Source organism: Ochotona curzoniae, unplaced genomic scaffold (assembly GCF_017591425.1).
Source record: "Ochotona curzoniae isolate NIBS_2020 unplaced genomic scaffold, NIBS_Ocur_1.0 scaffold_3171, whole genome shotgun sequence".
Classification (NCBI taxonomy): Eukaryota; Metazoa; Chordata; class Mammalia; order Lagomorpha; family Ochotonidae; genus Ochotona; species Ochotona curzoniae.
In genome coordinates, this window is record NW_024467104.1 from 548,188 (window position 1) to 564,970 (window position 16,783).

General features: G+C 38.7%; 1 protein-coding gene and 1 non-coding gene across 2 annotated transcripts; one reads left to right on the forward strand and one right to left on the reverse strand.

Annotated features, from left to right (window-relative positions):
* Window positions 1-9,726: 9,726 nt before the first annotated feature.
* LOC121172237 (olfactory receptor 5D14) lies at window positions 9,727-10,659 on the forward strand (the record flags this gene model as incomplete). The annotated part of the gene is made up of 1 exon (XM_041004090.1): window positions 9,727-10,659. A coding segment is annotated over one exon (933 nt), but the record flags the coding sequence as incomplete, so codon positions are not given.
* Window positions 10,660-15,723: 5,064 nt separating this feature from the next.
* LOC121172396 lies at window positions 15,724-15,830 on the reverse strand. The gene has a single exon (XR_005886217.1). It is a non-coding gene; the product is annotated as a U6 spliceosomal RNA (small nuclear RNA).
* Between the last annotated feature and the right edge of the window lie 953 nt (window positions 15,831-16,783).

Genomic DNA, 16,783 nt, shown 5'->3' on the forward strand with positions numbered 1-16,783 from the left:
GTGATGTCCACAAAAAAATGGTGAAATAAAAGTGTGTACTCATTTTAGCTGCTGATCTGATAGAATCATAACACAGGGAAACAACACATGAGGTGACCGAAGGCTGCTGGCTTTGGTTGGCTCTGAGGCAGGGCAGAGGAGGTACGATGTGGAGCTTATGTCAGTGACCTTGGGAGAATATCAACCCAGATACCTGTCAACCTGCCACAACAGGATGCCTCCTTCTAGGACAAGAATTCTGCGTCCTTGGATATGTCAGTCTCCACTGTGCTGTCGGTCCCTGTGAGAGAATCTAGAAAGTGATGGTTGACTTGACAAGTCAGCTTGTCAAGATTGCAAGGATCTAAGTGTAGAGTGAGAGTGCTCTTTGACAAATAAATAAAGAAAATGAGAAATTGAAGTAAACGTGCATATTTTCCATGAGCTTTCTGAAGACGCTTCATATTTGTCTTTCTTGAATGTATGGATACCTTCACACCAGTGGCTTTAGAGAGTCAAATATGGTCCCAATACATACATTTTAGTAAGCCAGACAGGAAATCACTCCATTTCTGCCTCTATCTGCATTCTCTTTGGATGTTTTGTATGTATTAAAAGTATTAGTCAAATTTTAGCATACATAACTATAAATTTAGTCATATTATTTCATTATTTTGTTGTATTTTATTAAGCTTGGAAACCCAGTATCCTCACATTTGGCAAAAAATGCAAATTATATTCAATAAAGAAAACCAATGGTTCCAAAGACTGTTGTATATTTCATGTTTAATGAAAAAAACAGAATGAACATTCTTTTTTATATTTTTTGTCTCACCACACACACACATGAAAATAGATAAAAATGAAATAAAAAGCTATCAATGCCATCCTACTTGTTTCATTTTACTTATCTCTCATGCTTTTTAAGGCAATTTGTGTATTTTGTTCCTATAGGTAAACCTTCTAAATTAAAATAATGATACAGGTTTGATGAAGCTTGATTTTTAATAATTTAAGAAATTGTATTGTTTTTTTTTTAAAAAGATTTATTTTTTATTATTTTTGTATTGGAAAGGCGGATATACAGAGAGGAGAGACAGAGAGGAAGATCTTCCGTCCAATGATTCACTCCCCAAGTGACCGCAACGGCCGATGCTATGCCGATCCGAAGCCAGGAGCCTCTTCCGGGTCTCCCACGCGGGTGCAGGGTCCCAAAGCTTTGGGCCGTCCTCCACTGCTTTCCCGGGCCACAGGCAGGGAGCTGGAAGGGAAGCGGGGCTGCCGGGATTAGAACCGGCGCCCATATGGGATCCCGGGCGTGCAAGGCGAGGACCTTTAACCACTTGCGCCACCGCGCCGGGCCCGAAATTGTATTGTTTTTAAGTTACCACCTAGAAAGGTATGGACTCTAATTTCTGAATTTGTATTCCAAAGATGAGGAGTATTTCCTACAGAATCTCTGGAGTCCAAATTTCTATGGTCAGCTCCCCATTTAATTCCTAACAGTCAGAATCATCTCCTTATTCTCTCTCCTCATCTAGCCCTTCTTTTGCAGAAATTTCTGGGTATTATGAATGAAACACATTATTGAATTATTAATTAGCACTTATTGTGAATTATTGTCATATGCACTAATTTGTTGATGGGTTCAGTACTGTACCTTAATCCTGAGTGGGAGTTTTCCTGGAAACTGGCATTAAACCAAAAGAGGATTTTCAGGTGTGTGGCTACAGGGTGGTGATGTAGTTTGTGATATTTTTCACTTGCCAGAGGACATCACAGACAAGATTTAGGGAGTTTGAGGTAGAATAAGGAGCAGGTGAACCGGGAGTCCAGGAGGCTTCCTAGAGTGATGACGAATGACAGTCATATCAACCACAGGGAGGCAGAAACAGCAAGTTCAAAGAGCTTGCATCCAGTGAAGCTGGTCTTTCCTCTCTCCTCCCTCCAGTTCTGCGGTTATCTCCTGCTTGCCCTAAAGAGAAGTCAGTGTTAATACTGACAGTGCTTTCCCTGGAACAAATGCTGACAGCAAAGCAGAGAAGTGTTCTTGCCTTCAGCTTGCTGGGAGAGTTCCCTCAGTCCAGCCTTAGATCTAACCGGGTCTCTGACATTTGCCTTTTCTCAATGGAATGTCGCTCCCTCTTCATGCCTGCTCATTAACATGCAGGCATCAGCACTTATTTGGAAACATCGGAGTCCAGCCAACTTTGAAACACAAGCCTCCATGAATCTCATTACTAGATTTAATGACTCTTTTCCTAGGGCCTAAGGTTTCTGAGTATTGATTTTTTCATGTTCTCTGGGAAATCAATGCTAAGTTTTGCTTTTGTGCTATCTACCATATTACTGTTATAGTACAGTTACACGGAAGATTTTAGAAGATGTTTATAAGGGCTAGTAAGAATGACCTCAACAGCTCAAGAATCTTCTAGAAGAAAAGACAAATAGATAAAGGAACAGTGGATACCGCATATGGTGTTGTGATTTCCTGATAGTAACTGGTGTAGGTGCACTGAGAATATAGAGTATCTTCTGGAGTAGTTTTCATGTAGCATTATATATATTGCAAGTGCTAGGGTAAGACTTCGGATATGACAAGCAGAAAAATTTACATTTGATGTATTTGAGGTCATTAACCATAGGCACTAAGCGGTGAAGAAATGTTGATTCCATAGCAGTGTAGTGCAGTGAAGTGTGTGCTGGACAGCTGGCTGTAATGCAACGATTGTAGTTTAGCAAACCTCCCTAGAAAGAAACTGGATCTGAGAAATAGAGTCAGATACTGTGAAAAAGTAAAGAGAAAATATACATAATATATGGAGCTCTGGCTATGTATGAATTAGGGCTGGGAAGAGAGAGAGAAGCTTACTGGAAATCAACGTTGATGACTAAAAGTGCATCTATGTGTGCCCATCTACCCACCCTGGATCATGTTGCTAGCTGAAGCTCCACACCCCTATGTACTTTTTCCTTAGCTACTTGTCCTTGGTTGACTGCTGTTATTCCACTATCATCACACCAACATTTTTAGAAAACTTGGTTGTGGAAGACAGAGCCATTGTCTTTTCAGTTCTTCTTGACTTGCTTGTTTGGACTTGCAGAAGCAATCATGTTGGTGGTGATGGCTTATGAAAGATTTGTGGCCATTCATAATACTCTGTCCTACACAGTTATCATGTCCCAAAAGCTTTGTGTGGCGTTGGGCCCTACACATGGGGTGCAGTCTCTCTCCTGCTACTCACGCACTAGTTTCTGTCATTATTATTCTATGGGTCCAACATCCTCGGTAATTTTGTCTGAGCATTCCACCATTGTCTCTGCTTCCTGCTCTGACCCCCCACATCAGCCAATTGCTCAGTTTTGTCATTGCTCTATTCAGATGAGTAGCCTGGTAATCATCGTCACCACTTACAGTTTCATCTTTGTCGCTCTCTTAAAATGCCTTCCATTGGTGGTCAGCAAAAATCTTTTTTCTGCCTGTGCCTCCCACCTGACTGCCATCACCAACTCCCATGGAACTATCGTGTTTCTTTACTGTGTTTGCAAATCTAAACATACACGGCTCATGGTCCAACTAGGTTCTGTTCTATATAGTGATCATTCCCATGTTGAATTCTTACTTAATCCTTTAAGGTGAGTGTCAGGAAGTTACTGAATCTTGCAAAAACAATTTTCTGAAGTTTTATAGTTCCCAGGCAAATTTAGATGATCATGTGAACTGTTCAGTATTTCTAACAATGGTGATGATGATTCCAATTATTTAGCCAGTTCACTACGCAGAATTTGAAACATATCATAATAAAACAATTGATTAATCTTTTGATTTTTTCATGTTGATGTTTAGCAAAATAATTATGGGTGGTACATGAAGTTATACATGTGTGTGAGTGGGCATGTTCTCCAAGGCATGCATGTAACTCAGAATCTCACATGTGACTACATTTGGAAATGTCATCATAATAGAAATGAATAGATAAGGAAGGAGATGAGATTACAGTGAAGGTGGGTAGGCCTTGAATCCAATGAGCTGACTCTTATGAGATTCAGTAAAGATCAGAGCGCGCACAGAGAAGAACAGCATGATCCAAGTGAAATGAAATCAGCATATGAGGGCTCTGTGTCCCCATGTTTATAGCAGCTCAATTCACAATAGCTAATTTACAAAATCAACTCAGATGTCCATCAATTTATGACCGGATAAAGAGAATGCGGTGGTCTGACGACATGGCATATCAGGTTAAATCTCTTCCTGCGGTGTTGATATCTCATATTCATGCTGGTTTGAATCCCAGCATCTCCACATCCGATCCATTTCTCTGCTATTGATCTGGGAAGGCAGTGGGGGATGGTCCAAGTCCTTAGGACACTGCACGTATGAGAAATGTAGAAGAAGCTCCTGGCCTTTGCATGGGCCGAGCTTCAATCATTGTGGCCATTTTTAGAGTGAGCTACAGAGGATGGAAGATTCTCTGTGTAAATCTGCCTCTCAAATAAAATAATTAAATCTTAAAAATATGTGATATATGTACACACTACGAATTATTACTCTTCTAACTAAAGAGATCCAATTGAAAATCATATACTTCAGGAAATAAGCCAGTTTGAAAAGCATGTCTTCATTCCCTGATCTGTGATAACTAAGGCAAAGAGTACAAAATGCAATCTACGTGAATGAAATTGGCATCCTAGGATTCAATTATTGTTTGCAATCTTTTTTTTTTACCCAGAAATGATAAATTGTTTATTTTTTCTAGTCATTATATTCTGATATCTTTAAGTAATAGAGTATTAAGCGTGTGATTCCAAGGTGAAATGAAAATATGCTATTTTAAAATTTTTTTTTCATTTTTATTTCATAGCTTTCTTTATTATCATTTTATGATACAGTTCCACAGGCTCTGGGATTCCCCACACCCCCTCCAAAGTACCCCTACATTATTACTATACTCCAGTTCTTTATAAACAGTCTATGTCCATCATTAAGGGCATGGACAATGACAGAGTCCAGCTTCCTATTATCAAGTTTCACCTAGAGTCCATTTCTGGTCTGGAAGTAGAAATGCATAACGCATTGTATTCTCACATTCCCTTAAATGAAAAATTACAATACAAAATCAGCAACAGGAAGAAAAAGAGAAATATACAATGCCATGAAGTTAAATAACATGCTACTAGATATAAGAGTCTTTATTACTATACATCCCCTTAAAAGCCACAAAAACAGGAAAAAATTAACAATGCCATGAAGTTAAATAACATGCTAAATAATGTGTCACTGAGGAAAATCAAGAACCTTCTTGAAGAAAATGATGCTATGCAGAAGGAAGGGTAGGGTAGGATAGCCCTAAATCTGTATCATGAAATTTATTCACTTCATATATATATATTTTAAAGCTGGGAACTATTTTTAAAATAATAATAATAAAGAATTGGGCCCAGTGCTGTATCCTAGCAGCTAAAGTCTTCCCCTTGAATGCACTAGGATCCCATATGGGCACCGATTCTAATCCCGGTGGCCCTGCTTCCCATCCAGCTCCCTGCTTGTGGCCTGGGAAAGCAGTCAAGGACAGCCCAAGGCCTTGGGATCCTGCACCCACGTGGGAGACTTGGAAGAAACTCCTGGCTCCTGGCTTCAGATTGGCTCAGTTCCAGCCATTGTGGCAGCTTGGGGAGTAAATCAGCCGATGGAGGATCTTCTGCTCTTTCTCTCCTCTCTGTATATCTGATTTTACTATTAAAAAACAGATCAATCTTCTAAAAAGTAATAAAGAATAAAGAAAGAAAAAGGTAGTAGATTGACATTTTTTGGCTGTTGGCTAGAGGTGAAGGATTCTCTGATAACTCTTGTGGCACTGTGAGTAAATTCTAACCTTGGAGACTTTGACAACAGAATTTAACTCGTTTTGCCAAATTGGTGGCAATGTTCTGCTGAGCCCCAGGAAACCTGCTGGCCAAGCACACATCAGACCACAGAACCCATATCTTTTCACACAGTGTTGACTTGGTGACGTGGTTTACAACTTCCAGTGAGAGTGTCAGAGTCAGGGGGTAAATTGGAGCCTACAGAGGAAGCGAGCTGCTCCCGATCAGCAATGACATACAGAGGGCTTTGCTGTGGAAAGCAACACTGCTCTCTTGTTTCTCATTCTTCCTCATCAGGAACAACCCGTTCTCTTATCGTAGCCCAGGAAACAATGTTACACGTGATGAATAAATCTCATCTAAGACTTTTTTATGTTACTTACTGAAAGATTATCAAAAAAACTTTAAACAGTTACTAATCTTAATTTCATAAACTCATGACTCAAACTTGATTCTGTAGTTATGCTAGCAGTGAATATCATGAGAAATCTCACAAATAGTTATGTAACTGCTGTTTTCCTTATAAGATTGATCTTCTGGTCATTACATATTTAACCTACATGTGACTGTGTTGAATCAAATATCTGCTAAATTGACTATTCAAAGCTAGGTGTTCACTACAGCAGTTCCTACAGCACTTGGAAGTGCCTGGGCTCACTGCAATGACTGGATTCATGTCCCACTCACTCTCCAGATTCCAGCTTCCTGCTAATTCAGACTCTGAGAGATAGCAGCTGATGGTTCACTTAGGTCTGTCCATCCACATGGGAGTTGAGTTGACTTGAGTTCCTGCCGTTGTGAGAATTTCAAGAGTCAGCTTGTCGCTTCAAAGCCTCCCATGTTGGATTATCTGGATTTGACATCTGTCTCTAGCAACAATGATGACTGAAATAATTGAATTCCTGCCATCAAGACATGACACCTGGCTGGAATTTCTGGCTTACGCCTGATCCTACGGTGCGTGTCACATGCACTTGGAGAGTGAACTAGTGGGTGGAGAAGGACCTCTCCCCTCTCTTTCCTACCTCTTTCTTTTTTCTCTGTCAACCCTTTTGTTTAAAAAAATAAACAACCCTTTTGTTTAAAAAAATATAAAGAGCAGTTTTCAAAACTCAATATAAACCAGGGCAGATGCCTTGGCTCAACAGGCTAATCCCCCAACTTGTGGTACCAGCAGCTCATGTTGGGCACTGGTTCATGTCCCAGTTGCCTTGGTTCTGATCCAGCTGTCTACTTGTGGCCTGGGAAAGCAGTGGAGGAAGGCAAATCTTGGGGTCCTGCACACATGTGAGAGACCTGATGTAGGCTCACGGCTTCAAATAGCTCAACTCTGACCATTGAAGCCATTTGGGAAGTGAACCAGTGGTTCTCTCTTCTCTTTATAAATCTCTTCTCTTTATAAATCTATCCTTCAGATAAATATAAAATAAAAATATATGTAAATCATTTATAAGTGCTATAAAATAGATTCTGGTAAAAAAACATTGTAATCCTTTAATAAGACTAGAGACTGTCCACTTTTAAGATATGTCCACATCACACTTGGTTGCACTTTAAAAAGCAAGAATTTAAACAAACTTGTTTTTATTTTGGATAAAATTCAACTTATCTAGAAAGATATGGAGTTAATAAAACCCATTCTAAGTTATTTCCTTTTTTCTTCCACATTTAATTTTCTACATTTAATTTTAATGTGAAATTTTAGTAATCATCCATATTTTACAATAGCTAGAACAATAATTAACTTTTTATTTCGGAATAATTATGCATTTACAAAGCAAAAATTATGATTACGATGTTTCCCTTAAGACTCATATTGTGGTTTCCAGATTGTTAATGGTGTATTAGTATCATATATTTGCCACAATCCTGGCTAGAGAAAGAGAGAAGGGAGGAGTTCAATGTTTTAAAAAGTTGATGTGTTTAAATCTGAGAAACTCTTATATCAAATCTACATACCTGTCCTCTGAGAAAATTTGTTTGCATTGTTTAAATTTCTACAGTCAGGAGACTACAGTTTTTCTAAGGGGAGTCATCAAACTGATGTTTAAGTGTTACCAGAGGTATGCATAAATGTCTGAATAAGTGGTATCAGTCAAAACTGATTTGTTTAAAATAAATGTGTGTTTGAACATGATTTGACATCTGTGATGACTGATAAATTTATCAATTCAATCATGGAACCGTAAAATCTGAAGAAGTAATGTGTTCATCTAAACTTTGGAAAATTATCTGTGAATTTCCTTGTTATTCTTGAGGCAATATTGAACGTTTTAGTTCTGGTAAGATAGATAACACTCTATTCATCATGGAAGCAGGGGTTAGGTGTAACCCTTGTTAGTCATTCAGTCTCCACCTGGACCCATAAAATGTCAAAAACTTTACCAGAAAATAAAGTTATCTATTTACTTGGGATGAAAACATAAAAGGCTTGACTTGTAATTAATCTTAGAGACACTTTGCATAGCACTCATGTGCCATATACACTTCGAGGACAATTCTGCATGATAGGTCTCATGGCATAAATCATGCTGTTTCCATGGACAAATGAGCCTGTGGCTCTTTTCTGTTTTTATACTCACTAAAACTAAATGATGTTTTGGGTAACTTTATATATATGCTGAAATAGATGGCCTGAATTTGGTATGTGCTACCTCCAAACTTCAGAAAGCAACTGGATTTGGGAGGTTTAATTCAGTGTGTGTGGCTTTATTTAAGAGCAGGACTTTCAATTTTGTGCAATGTCTGAGAGCCAGTTTCCTGCTCTTCAGTATTCTGTTGATTTTAGTGACGTTCTAATATTACAGATGGGACAAGAGGCCTGGGTCCTACCTTAATGATCTGTTTTGATGCTCCTGAGCAGTAAGATCTGAATGATTCTCCAGAGTTTGAGTCCCCAGGGCAATCCAGTCTTACATAGGAGCCTTCATGCGCCAGTTACACTCACCCTACAGAGGGACAGGGCTTGGTTGCCTGTTCCTCTGTAGCAGGTAAGTTCATTCAAGTTTCATTTGCAACTAAGAGAACACTGTTCTAATATTTTTCTGCAGTTCTTTCTTTGATTTTGATGCTTCTATTACCACTGTAAGGCTTATCCAATTTTTAGTTCAATAATATTAATGAAAGACATTAATAATCTTGATAATACTGATGTTAGCCCCATTCACCACCATTTCACATAGAATAGATTTGCTGCATTGACATGGACAATTATCCTGATTTTCTTTATATATGCCTTCAATTGAAGCATACATTTCACAATCATGAATACTCCTTAGCCCTAGCTGATTAAGTGCGGACTCCTCAATAGATGTACGTGTGACGTCTACATCTAGGATAAAAACTAACCCTTACATTATAAGCTATAATACAGTATGCACTTCATCCGGGGGGGGGAGTGGTCAAAGCAGGTGACTTTTCTCAACACCTCAGCCTTTAAGAAATTCAGTGAGTGAAAAATTCTTAAATAAATTTTCACTGTGCAAATACAGAATCGTAAATATTTTGATGGATTTGTGATTATATAAAAGCTAAATAGAGTAGCATTGCACGCTTTCTCTGTGGTGCATATAATACATTTTCTGACTTCACTGGATTACGTATTTATGTATTTGCTCACATTTTTCATTAACTATGCACGTGCTTTACTGCTTGCTAATGTTAGATGTACTAATGTTAGCTAGTGCTGATATTTTTTTCTCTTTTGTTTAATGCAAGTGCAGTTGGAAACACCAAGAAACTTGAGAGACTCAGCCTGATAGCATGAGGTAGGTTTTCAAGGAGAACACTGAGCTGAGTAACTCTCCTTTTTCATTTTTGGTTTCTTGATTATACTGAGTTATAATTGTCACTCACCCCCACGAATCTTCTCCTTGTTGACTGGCTGCCAGGAACCTGAGTGTGAAGGTCACCTTTGCCCTGCTGGGTTTCACAGATCACCCAGAGCTCCAGCTGCCTCTCTTCCTCGTGTTTCTCTTCATGTACATTATCACTGTGGTAGGAAACTTGGGGATGATAGTACTCATCAAGGTTAACCCCAAATTCCACACTCCCATGTACTTTTTCCTTAGCCACCTGTCATTGGTCGACTTTTGTTACTCTTCCATCATCACTCCTAAGTTGTTGGAGAACTTGGTGGTGACAGACAAAGGCATCTCATACTTTAGCTGCATGCTGCAATATTTCCTGTCCTGCACTGCTGTGGTGACCGAGTCCTTCCTGCTGGCAGTCATGGCCTATGACCGCTTCGTGGCCATCTGCAACCCTCTGTTGTATGCAGTGGCCATGTCACAGCGGCTTTGTACCCTACTAGTTGGATCCTACCTCTGGGGTATGTTTGGTCCCTTGGTACTCCTGTGCTATGCTCTACAGCTCAACTTTTCTGGACACCGTGTGATCAACCATTTTTTCTGTGAATACACTGCTCTTATTGCTGTCTCAAGCTCAGATATACACATTCCACATCTGTTGCTTTTCGGCTTCGCCACATTCAATGAGGTGAGCACATTACTCATCATCCTCACGTCCTATGTCTTCATTTTTGTGACTGTGCTAAAGATCCGTTCTTCCAGTGGACGCCGCAAAGCCTTCTCGACCTGTGCCTCCCACCTGACCGCCATCACCATCTTCCACGGAACCATACTCTCCCTCTATTGTGTGCCCAACTCCAAAAACTCTCGGCAAACTGTCAAAGTGGCCTCTGTGTTCTACACAGTTGTCAACCCCATGCTGAATCCTCTGATCTACAGCCTGAGAAATAAAGATGTGAAAGATGCCTTCCAGAAACTCATAACCACAAAAGTGCCACATCACTGAATTAGCATCCAGAGATGCTGTCAGCTGGAGTGAGCAACCTGAAGAAAACTTAAAGTCCTTGCAATGTGTGAGGATTTTCTAGATGATTTAATGTATAAATTGATATCAGAAAGCAAAGAAGCTTGATTATAGGCTAGTTCTGAGATAACTCCACAGGATTTCAATCAATTAAAAAATGTTTATCTTTTAATTCTTAAAAATCAACCAACCACACACACACACACACAAACTTCAAATATCATTTCTTTTTCAATGTTTGAATGAAATTACTGAGAGACTGTCAATTGACCATAGAAACGACTTTTCTGATTTGTTAATGGATTGATCTTGAGTGCCTGGCCTTTGCAGTTTTGTGATTGAAGAGGTGTGTCTTTGTTGGGAAACATGGATGGATCTGCTCTGTGTTTAAAGGAGGGATGGTTCCTCATTATTCATAGAGTGATGTGAATTCTGCAAATGGAAACTCTGTACTTAAAACAGTCATCATACTGTACGAAGGACATGGGGCAAGTGCAAGTATATGTGTTGTATAGAGAGGATGCAGGTACAAGGCACTAGTTTAGAAATGGTGGGCGCAGTGGAGTCAAAGCAGGAGATCCAGCCTGCTGATTTTAGATTAGGTGCCTTTTTCCATAGACATCATGAGGCTCATTATATTCTTCAGGCAAGGTAGTCCCTGGAGTAAATCCATTGTTTCTTGATGCTGTTTGTTTATTACTCACCAAACTGTTGCAATTCCAGAATTATCATGTCTAAAAGTTTGCATAAGTGCTGTGTAGTGCATGAATTTGAATAAAAAAATTTCCAGGTTATTGAAGGGTTTTGTTTTGAAGTTTCTTTTCTAATGTTTATATGATTAAGCAGATGAGGATATCTGATAACAAACACCCCAAAATTAAATGAAACTCTAAAATAATTCTATCTCTATACATTGGAAATAAATTCCAAAGTTTCTGTTATTAAGATAGGGTCATGTTAGGACAAAATGTAACCACATAGGAAAAGAAAAATTAGCTTCTATCCTTATTTCATATACCAACCCAAACTTTTACAATAAAAATCTAAAATTTACAGTACTTGAACATTCCAAATTTCTTTGAAAAAATTATATAGAGTAATTAAACTAAATAAAAACTGAGAAAACTAGTATATTATTTAAATTGAAAAATGATGACCATATATAGAAACAGACAACACAAAATTAATGTTTACAAAGGAAACAGGCATCGCCTATAAATATATAAAGTGTAGTTCCACCTGACTTTAGAACTCCTACATTTAAAATAGGTCAAGGTATGATTATGAGTATTAAAACCTTGGGAAAAACGTTCACGAGCAATTTTAAAAGGAGATATTCAAGCTAACACTAGCTGAACGAAGAAATCAGAATAAACATTATTGGATGATGAGTTACTAATCAAGGTGCATTTCCTGATGGATGCAATTGTCTGTAGGAGCTATGAAAGATTCTTCTCTGAAAGAGGGAAGAAATAAACCGCTATTAACAGATTTTAGAGTTAAATATCCATTTCGAAAAACCAATGAGAAAACTTGTTAAATGAAACCCAATTCAAATTAGAAAAATATCTTCAAGACAATCGGTGAAATGTATACATGGATTGAGTGTTGAGTGATGTGAAGCTGTATTATTGTTATTGATTTTTTGGCATGAGTGTTTATTCAATTTTGTGAATGGTTACTCTCAAGTGGAGGAGCTTGGACAGGAACTCATGCCTGTCTGGGATGCTGGTATTACAGGTGGCAGCTTAGCCTGTACTGTCATAATGCTGGCCCCATGACTCAGTGTTTTCACAAATGTGCACTTTCAGAATAAAGAGCACTCCAGGTGGTCTTGTTCTCTAGGACAGCACAAAAGAATACCTGGACAGGAAACACACTGGAGGAAGGGAAAAATCATTGGCTCAAACATTCCCTGTAGTTAGCTGTTTCAGAACGACAGCGTTGATTGGAGTATTATATAACTTTTGCATGTTGAAGTAACCTAAGTGTTTACAATCACATTGATAAACATGATTGTATAATCCTACATTTGTTCTGCCAACCTGAACTTATTTACATAAAGATAGCTTTACAGGAAAAAGACATAAGGAAACGGATTCACTCCCTTTTCTACTATACCTAATGTCATTTTGAAATATTTATAATGTTCTGTTTTTGTTTTTAATGAGGGCATCCCTGTCTATTGAACAGCTGCGGAGAAATATTTTAAAGGGACTGTACATCTGAAACTTTCTTGCATTTTACTCTTCCTTTCCCCCAAAACTCAACACGCTTTTCCCCATTTACTTGCATAACCAACTCATTTCACAATCGGCCATATTCCGTATCACCTCGCTGCTGCCTTGCCTGCTCTCCTTCCTAAAAATGATATCCACAGTTACACTTCAAGGTACTATCATTGGGCCCAGTGCAATGACTCAGTGACTTGGTCTTCACCTTGCAAGCATTTAAACTTCATACAGACACCTATTTGTGTCCTGGCAGCTCCACTTCCTTCCAGCTCCCTTCTTGTTGCCAGGGAAAGTAAAAGAGGATGGTCCAAAGTCTTGCGACCATGCTCCTATGTGGGAGACCCAAAAGAAGTTCCTGGCTTCTGGCTCCTGGCTCCTGGCTCCTGGCTCCTGGCTTCAGATTGGCTCAGCTCCAGTTGTTGCGGTCATGTGGGGAGTGAACTAACAGATAGAAGATCATTCTATCTCCCCTCTATCCATAAATTTTATCTGCCTTTCCAATAAAGAATAGTAAATAACTCTTTAAAAACAACAACAACAATAAGAACAACAACAAAAATGAAGCACTACAATTGCTAGGGAATGATATATGTATATGTAACATGTAAAAAGACTTAACTATCAGCTAATAAATTAATTAAGTAGGAATGTAGAGTGGCAGAGAAAGAGGGAGAGAGACATATCCTAATGGCTCCAATAGCCCAGGGTTAAACAGGCCAAGCCCTGGAGCTGAGAATATCAACCGGGGCTTGGGCACATCTGCTGCATTCCCATGCACGTTGGCAGGGCTCTAGACTGAAAGTAGAGTAGTGGATATTTAGTCTGGCTCTCTAATACAGTTATTGGCATTGTAAGGGGTGTCTCATCCTGCTGACCCACAATCTGATGCACACACCATGCTGGCCTCTTATTAAATAATGTCCTATCATCTTGAAGTGCTGCTTTATATAGGTAAAAATGAATTTCTTCTCCTGTGTCTCACAAAGAAATATAACTTATGGATTTCTGGCATTGCAGATGGTAGCTTTATCTACTACATGACAATGCTGGGCATATAAGCCATAATTTTAAAAATACAGCTTAAGTATTTTGAGTACATTAGACATTAAACTTTGGTTTTGGAAAATACTTCGAGAATAATAGTGGCTTGCACACTATTTTACTGAAAAGAACTATTTGAGAATAAATTTAAGGGAAATACTTCCAGGCAAGGGAAAAACTGAAGGAGAGGATGATCAGGAAGGGGAATGTTAGGAGAGCAGAGTTGTTGGGGGAGACAGCAAGGGAAAGGAGTAACAGACAGGATGAGATTTGATGGCATTTGTCTCATGAGTATTTACCTTGACAAAAACTTCTGCTTGAAAACAGCTTTTTTTTTTAAGATTTACTATTCTAATTGGAAATGCAGATTTATAGAGATGAGGAGGAGGAGATACGGAGAGAAAGATCTTCCATCGCCTGGTAAACTCAAGTGGCCACAATGCTCAGAGCTAAGTTGTTCCAAAGCCAGGAGCCAGGAGCCAGGGTCCCAAGACTTTGGGAAATTCTCTACTGCCTTCTCAGGCCATAAGTAGAGAGCTGGATGGGAAGTGGAGCAGCTGGAACATGAACAGGTACCCATATAGGATCCTGACTCTTGCAAAGTGAGAATTTAGCCCTTGCATCATCATGCCAGGCTTTAACTTTCAATAAATAATGAATTCATGATATTTACATACTCACCTTCTTTTAACACACCAACTTTACTATATGGGGAAAAAGTGTTTTAACTGTTTATTAATTTTTGTGATTGACTGTATTTTGTAATTATGGAATAGTATGAGAGTCAGCACATGACTATGGAAGATGGCCTTAATAAAATACAATATTTAATATAAAAGATATTTTAAAATATTTTTAATTATTTTTATTGGAAAGTCAGATATACAGAGGGGAGGAGAGACAGAGGAATATCTTCCTACAGATGATTCATTCTCCACATGGCACAAATAGCCAGAGATGTGCTGATTTGAAGCCAGGAGCCAGGAGGTTCGTCTGGGCATCTCACATGGATGCAGGAGCCCAAACCTTTCGATTTTCATCAACTGCTTTCCCAGGCAACAAGCAGGGAGCTGGATGGGAAGCAAGCAGGGCTGTCAGGACATGAACTGGTGCCCATATGGGATCCTGGTGCATTAGCTGCTAGGCTATCACACCAGGCTCATAAAATATCTCTTATTGCTATAGTTTCCCCACAAGCTCTCCAGTATGTTATAATTATATCAGATAACTCTGATTTATTTTAATTGCCTACTCTGTGACCTCAAGAGACCAGGCTGATAGTCTCCAGGGTTCATGTCTCCTAGGCTGTGACTCTACATATAAGAATGCACAAATCACTCTTAGATGGGGGACTTCCTACATTTGCCATCACCAGGTTTGTAATTAGATTGTAAAGACACATTTTATTTCAACCTTGAAAAGAACTTCGTAGGAAAGAATTTTACCTTTAGATTAGGATTGCTTTGGGAATAGATATGTGAAGGCACAACAAACAGATGGTACACTCTTGCAAAGGTCTGTCTTTGAGGACTTGCTCAGCTAAGACCCTCAGGAGTCCCGTGAATAACAGCTGGGGTCAGGGAAGGGAAGAGCTGTATGAACTTGAGGGATGTGTGTTGTCTTGTCTCTTTGAATTTTGGAGAAAATAACCATAGCAAAATGAACAAGCAATTAAAATAAAATCAAGTAAAATTGGGTGGACTAAAATGTATAAAAGGCACCATTCTTTCTTGTATTTATTTATTTTTAAAATTTACTCATCTTTATTTATTAAAAATATGAATGCTTTAATAATGTGCATGTCATCCTTACACAGGGACCTTGCTAATCTTCTCTGTATTGTTCCAGTTGTAGTGTAAGTGTGGCCGAAATGAGCACAGAGCCATTTTTAAGCTTATACGCAATAGACACAAACACTGAGACCAAAAGTAACAACCAGTTTTGGAAGCAGAAACCTATAGAGAGGATTTACATTTTTTTTTTTAATTTCTTGAACTCAAAAGTTTAAAATGTTTAACTAGAAATTTAATTATAGCCTTTGGATTATTAGAGCTATTACATTAAATGTAATACTGTTTTAATGTGTTCAGTACCTAAGATTGTTGTATATGATAGGAAGAAAAAAAATGTGACAATTACAATGCCTGGCTTTCAAGTATTTCTCAGGTTTGATTTTAAGAAGATGATAATACTTCATTGAAGGTATATTTGGTACTCAAAGTCACAGAGTGTAGGAACAGATCTGGGCCCTGGAGTAGCTAGAGGGTGCATGGGATCGAATCACTTTCTTGAGGGATTCCCTGAAATCTGCCTTCTTTATTGTGTGACCAAGACACCCTTAATAAGAGTAACAGAGAATCCTGGCTGTGACTGCATCTGAGGGCTTCTGAGTTCCATCAGGAAATGATATAACTCTCCCCGATAACCATTTTCTCATGAAATATCTCCATATCACAGCCATATTTTATGTTTTTAATCCCTCAGGATGATCTAGAGATGGAACAATATTCTAGATATCTTGAATCAACTAAATAAAAAGTGACACAAAGCGGATAGGAAATTTTTAGATCAGAGCCTTTACTAGAGTTAGCCATTCCTAGTTGAGAAAGGTCTTAATCTTGAAAAAACCAGTTCTTGTTCTTATGAATCTGACACGCATGGTGCTTTCTGGTGTAACTCAGCACGTATATTCTCAATGTTTTTATAGGACTAGTGATTCATTAAGCAGACAGTGTGATTGCTAATCAGGAGAGCGTGGTAACATGTGGTACAGGAGGCGATTCTGGTGTAGAGAAGTGGAGGCATGCCTGTGAGTCTTGGGGTCAGAGCTC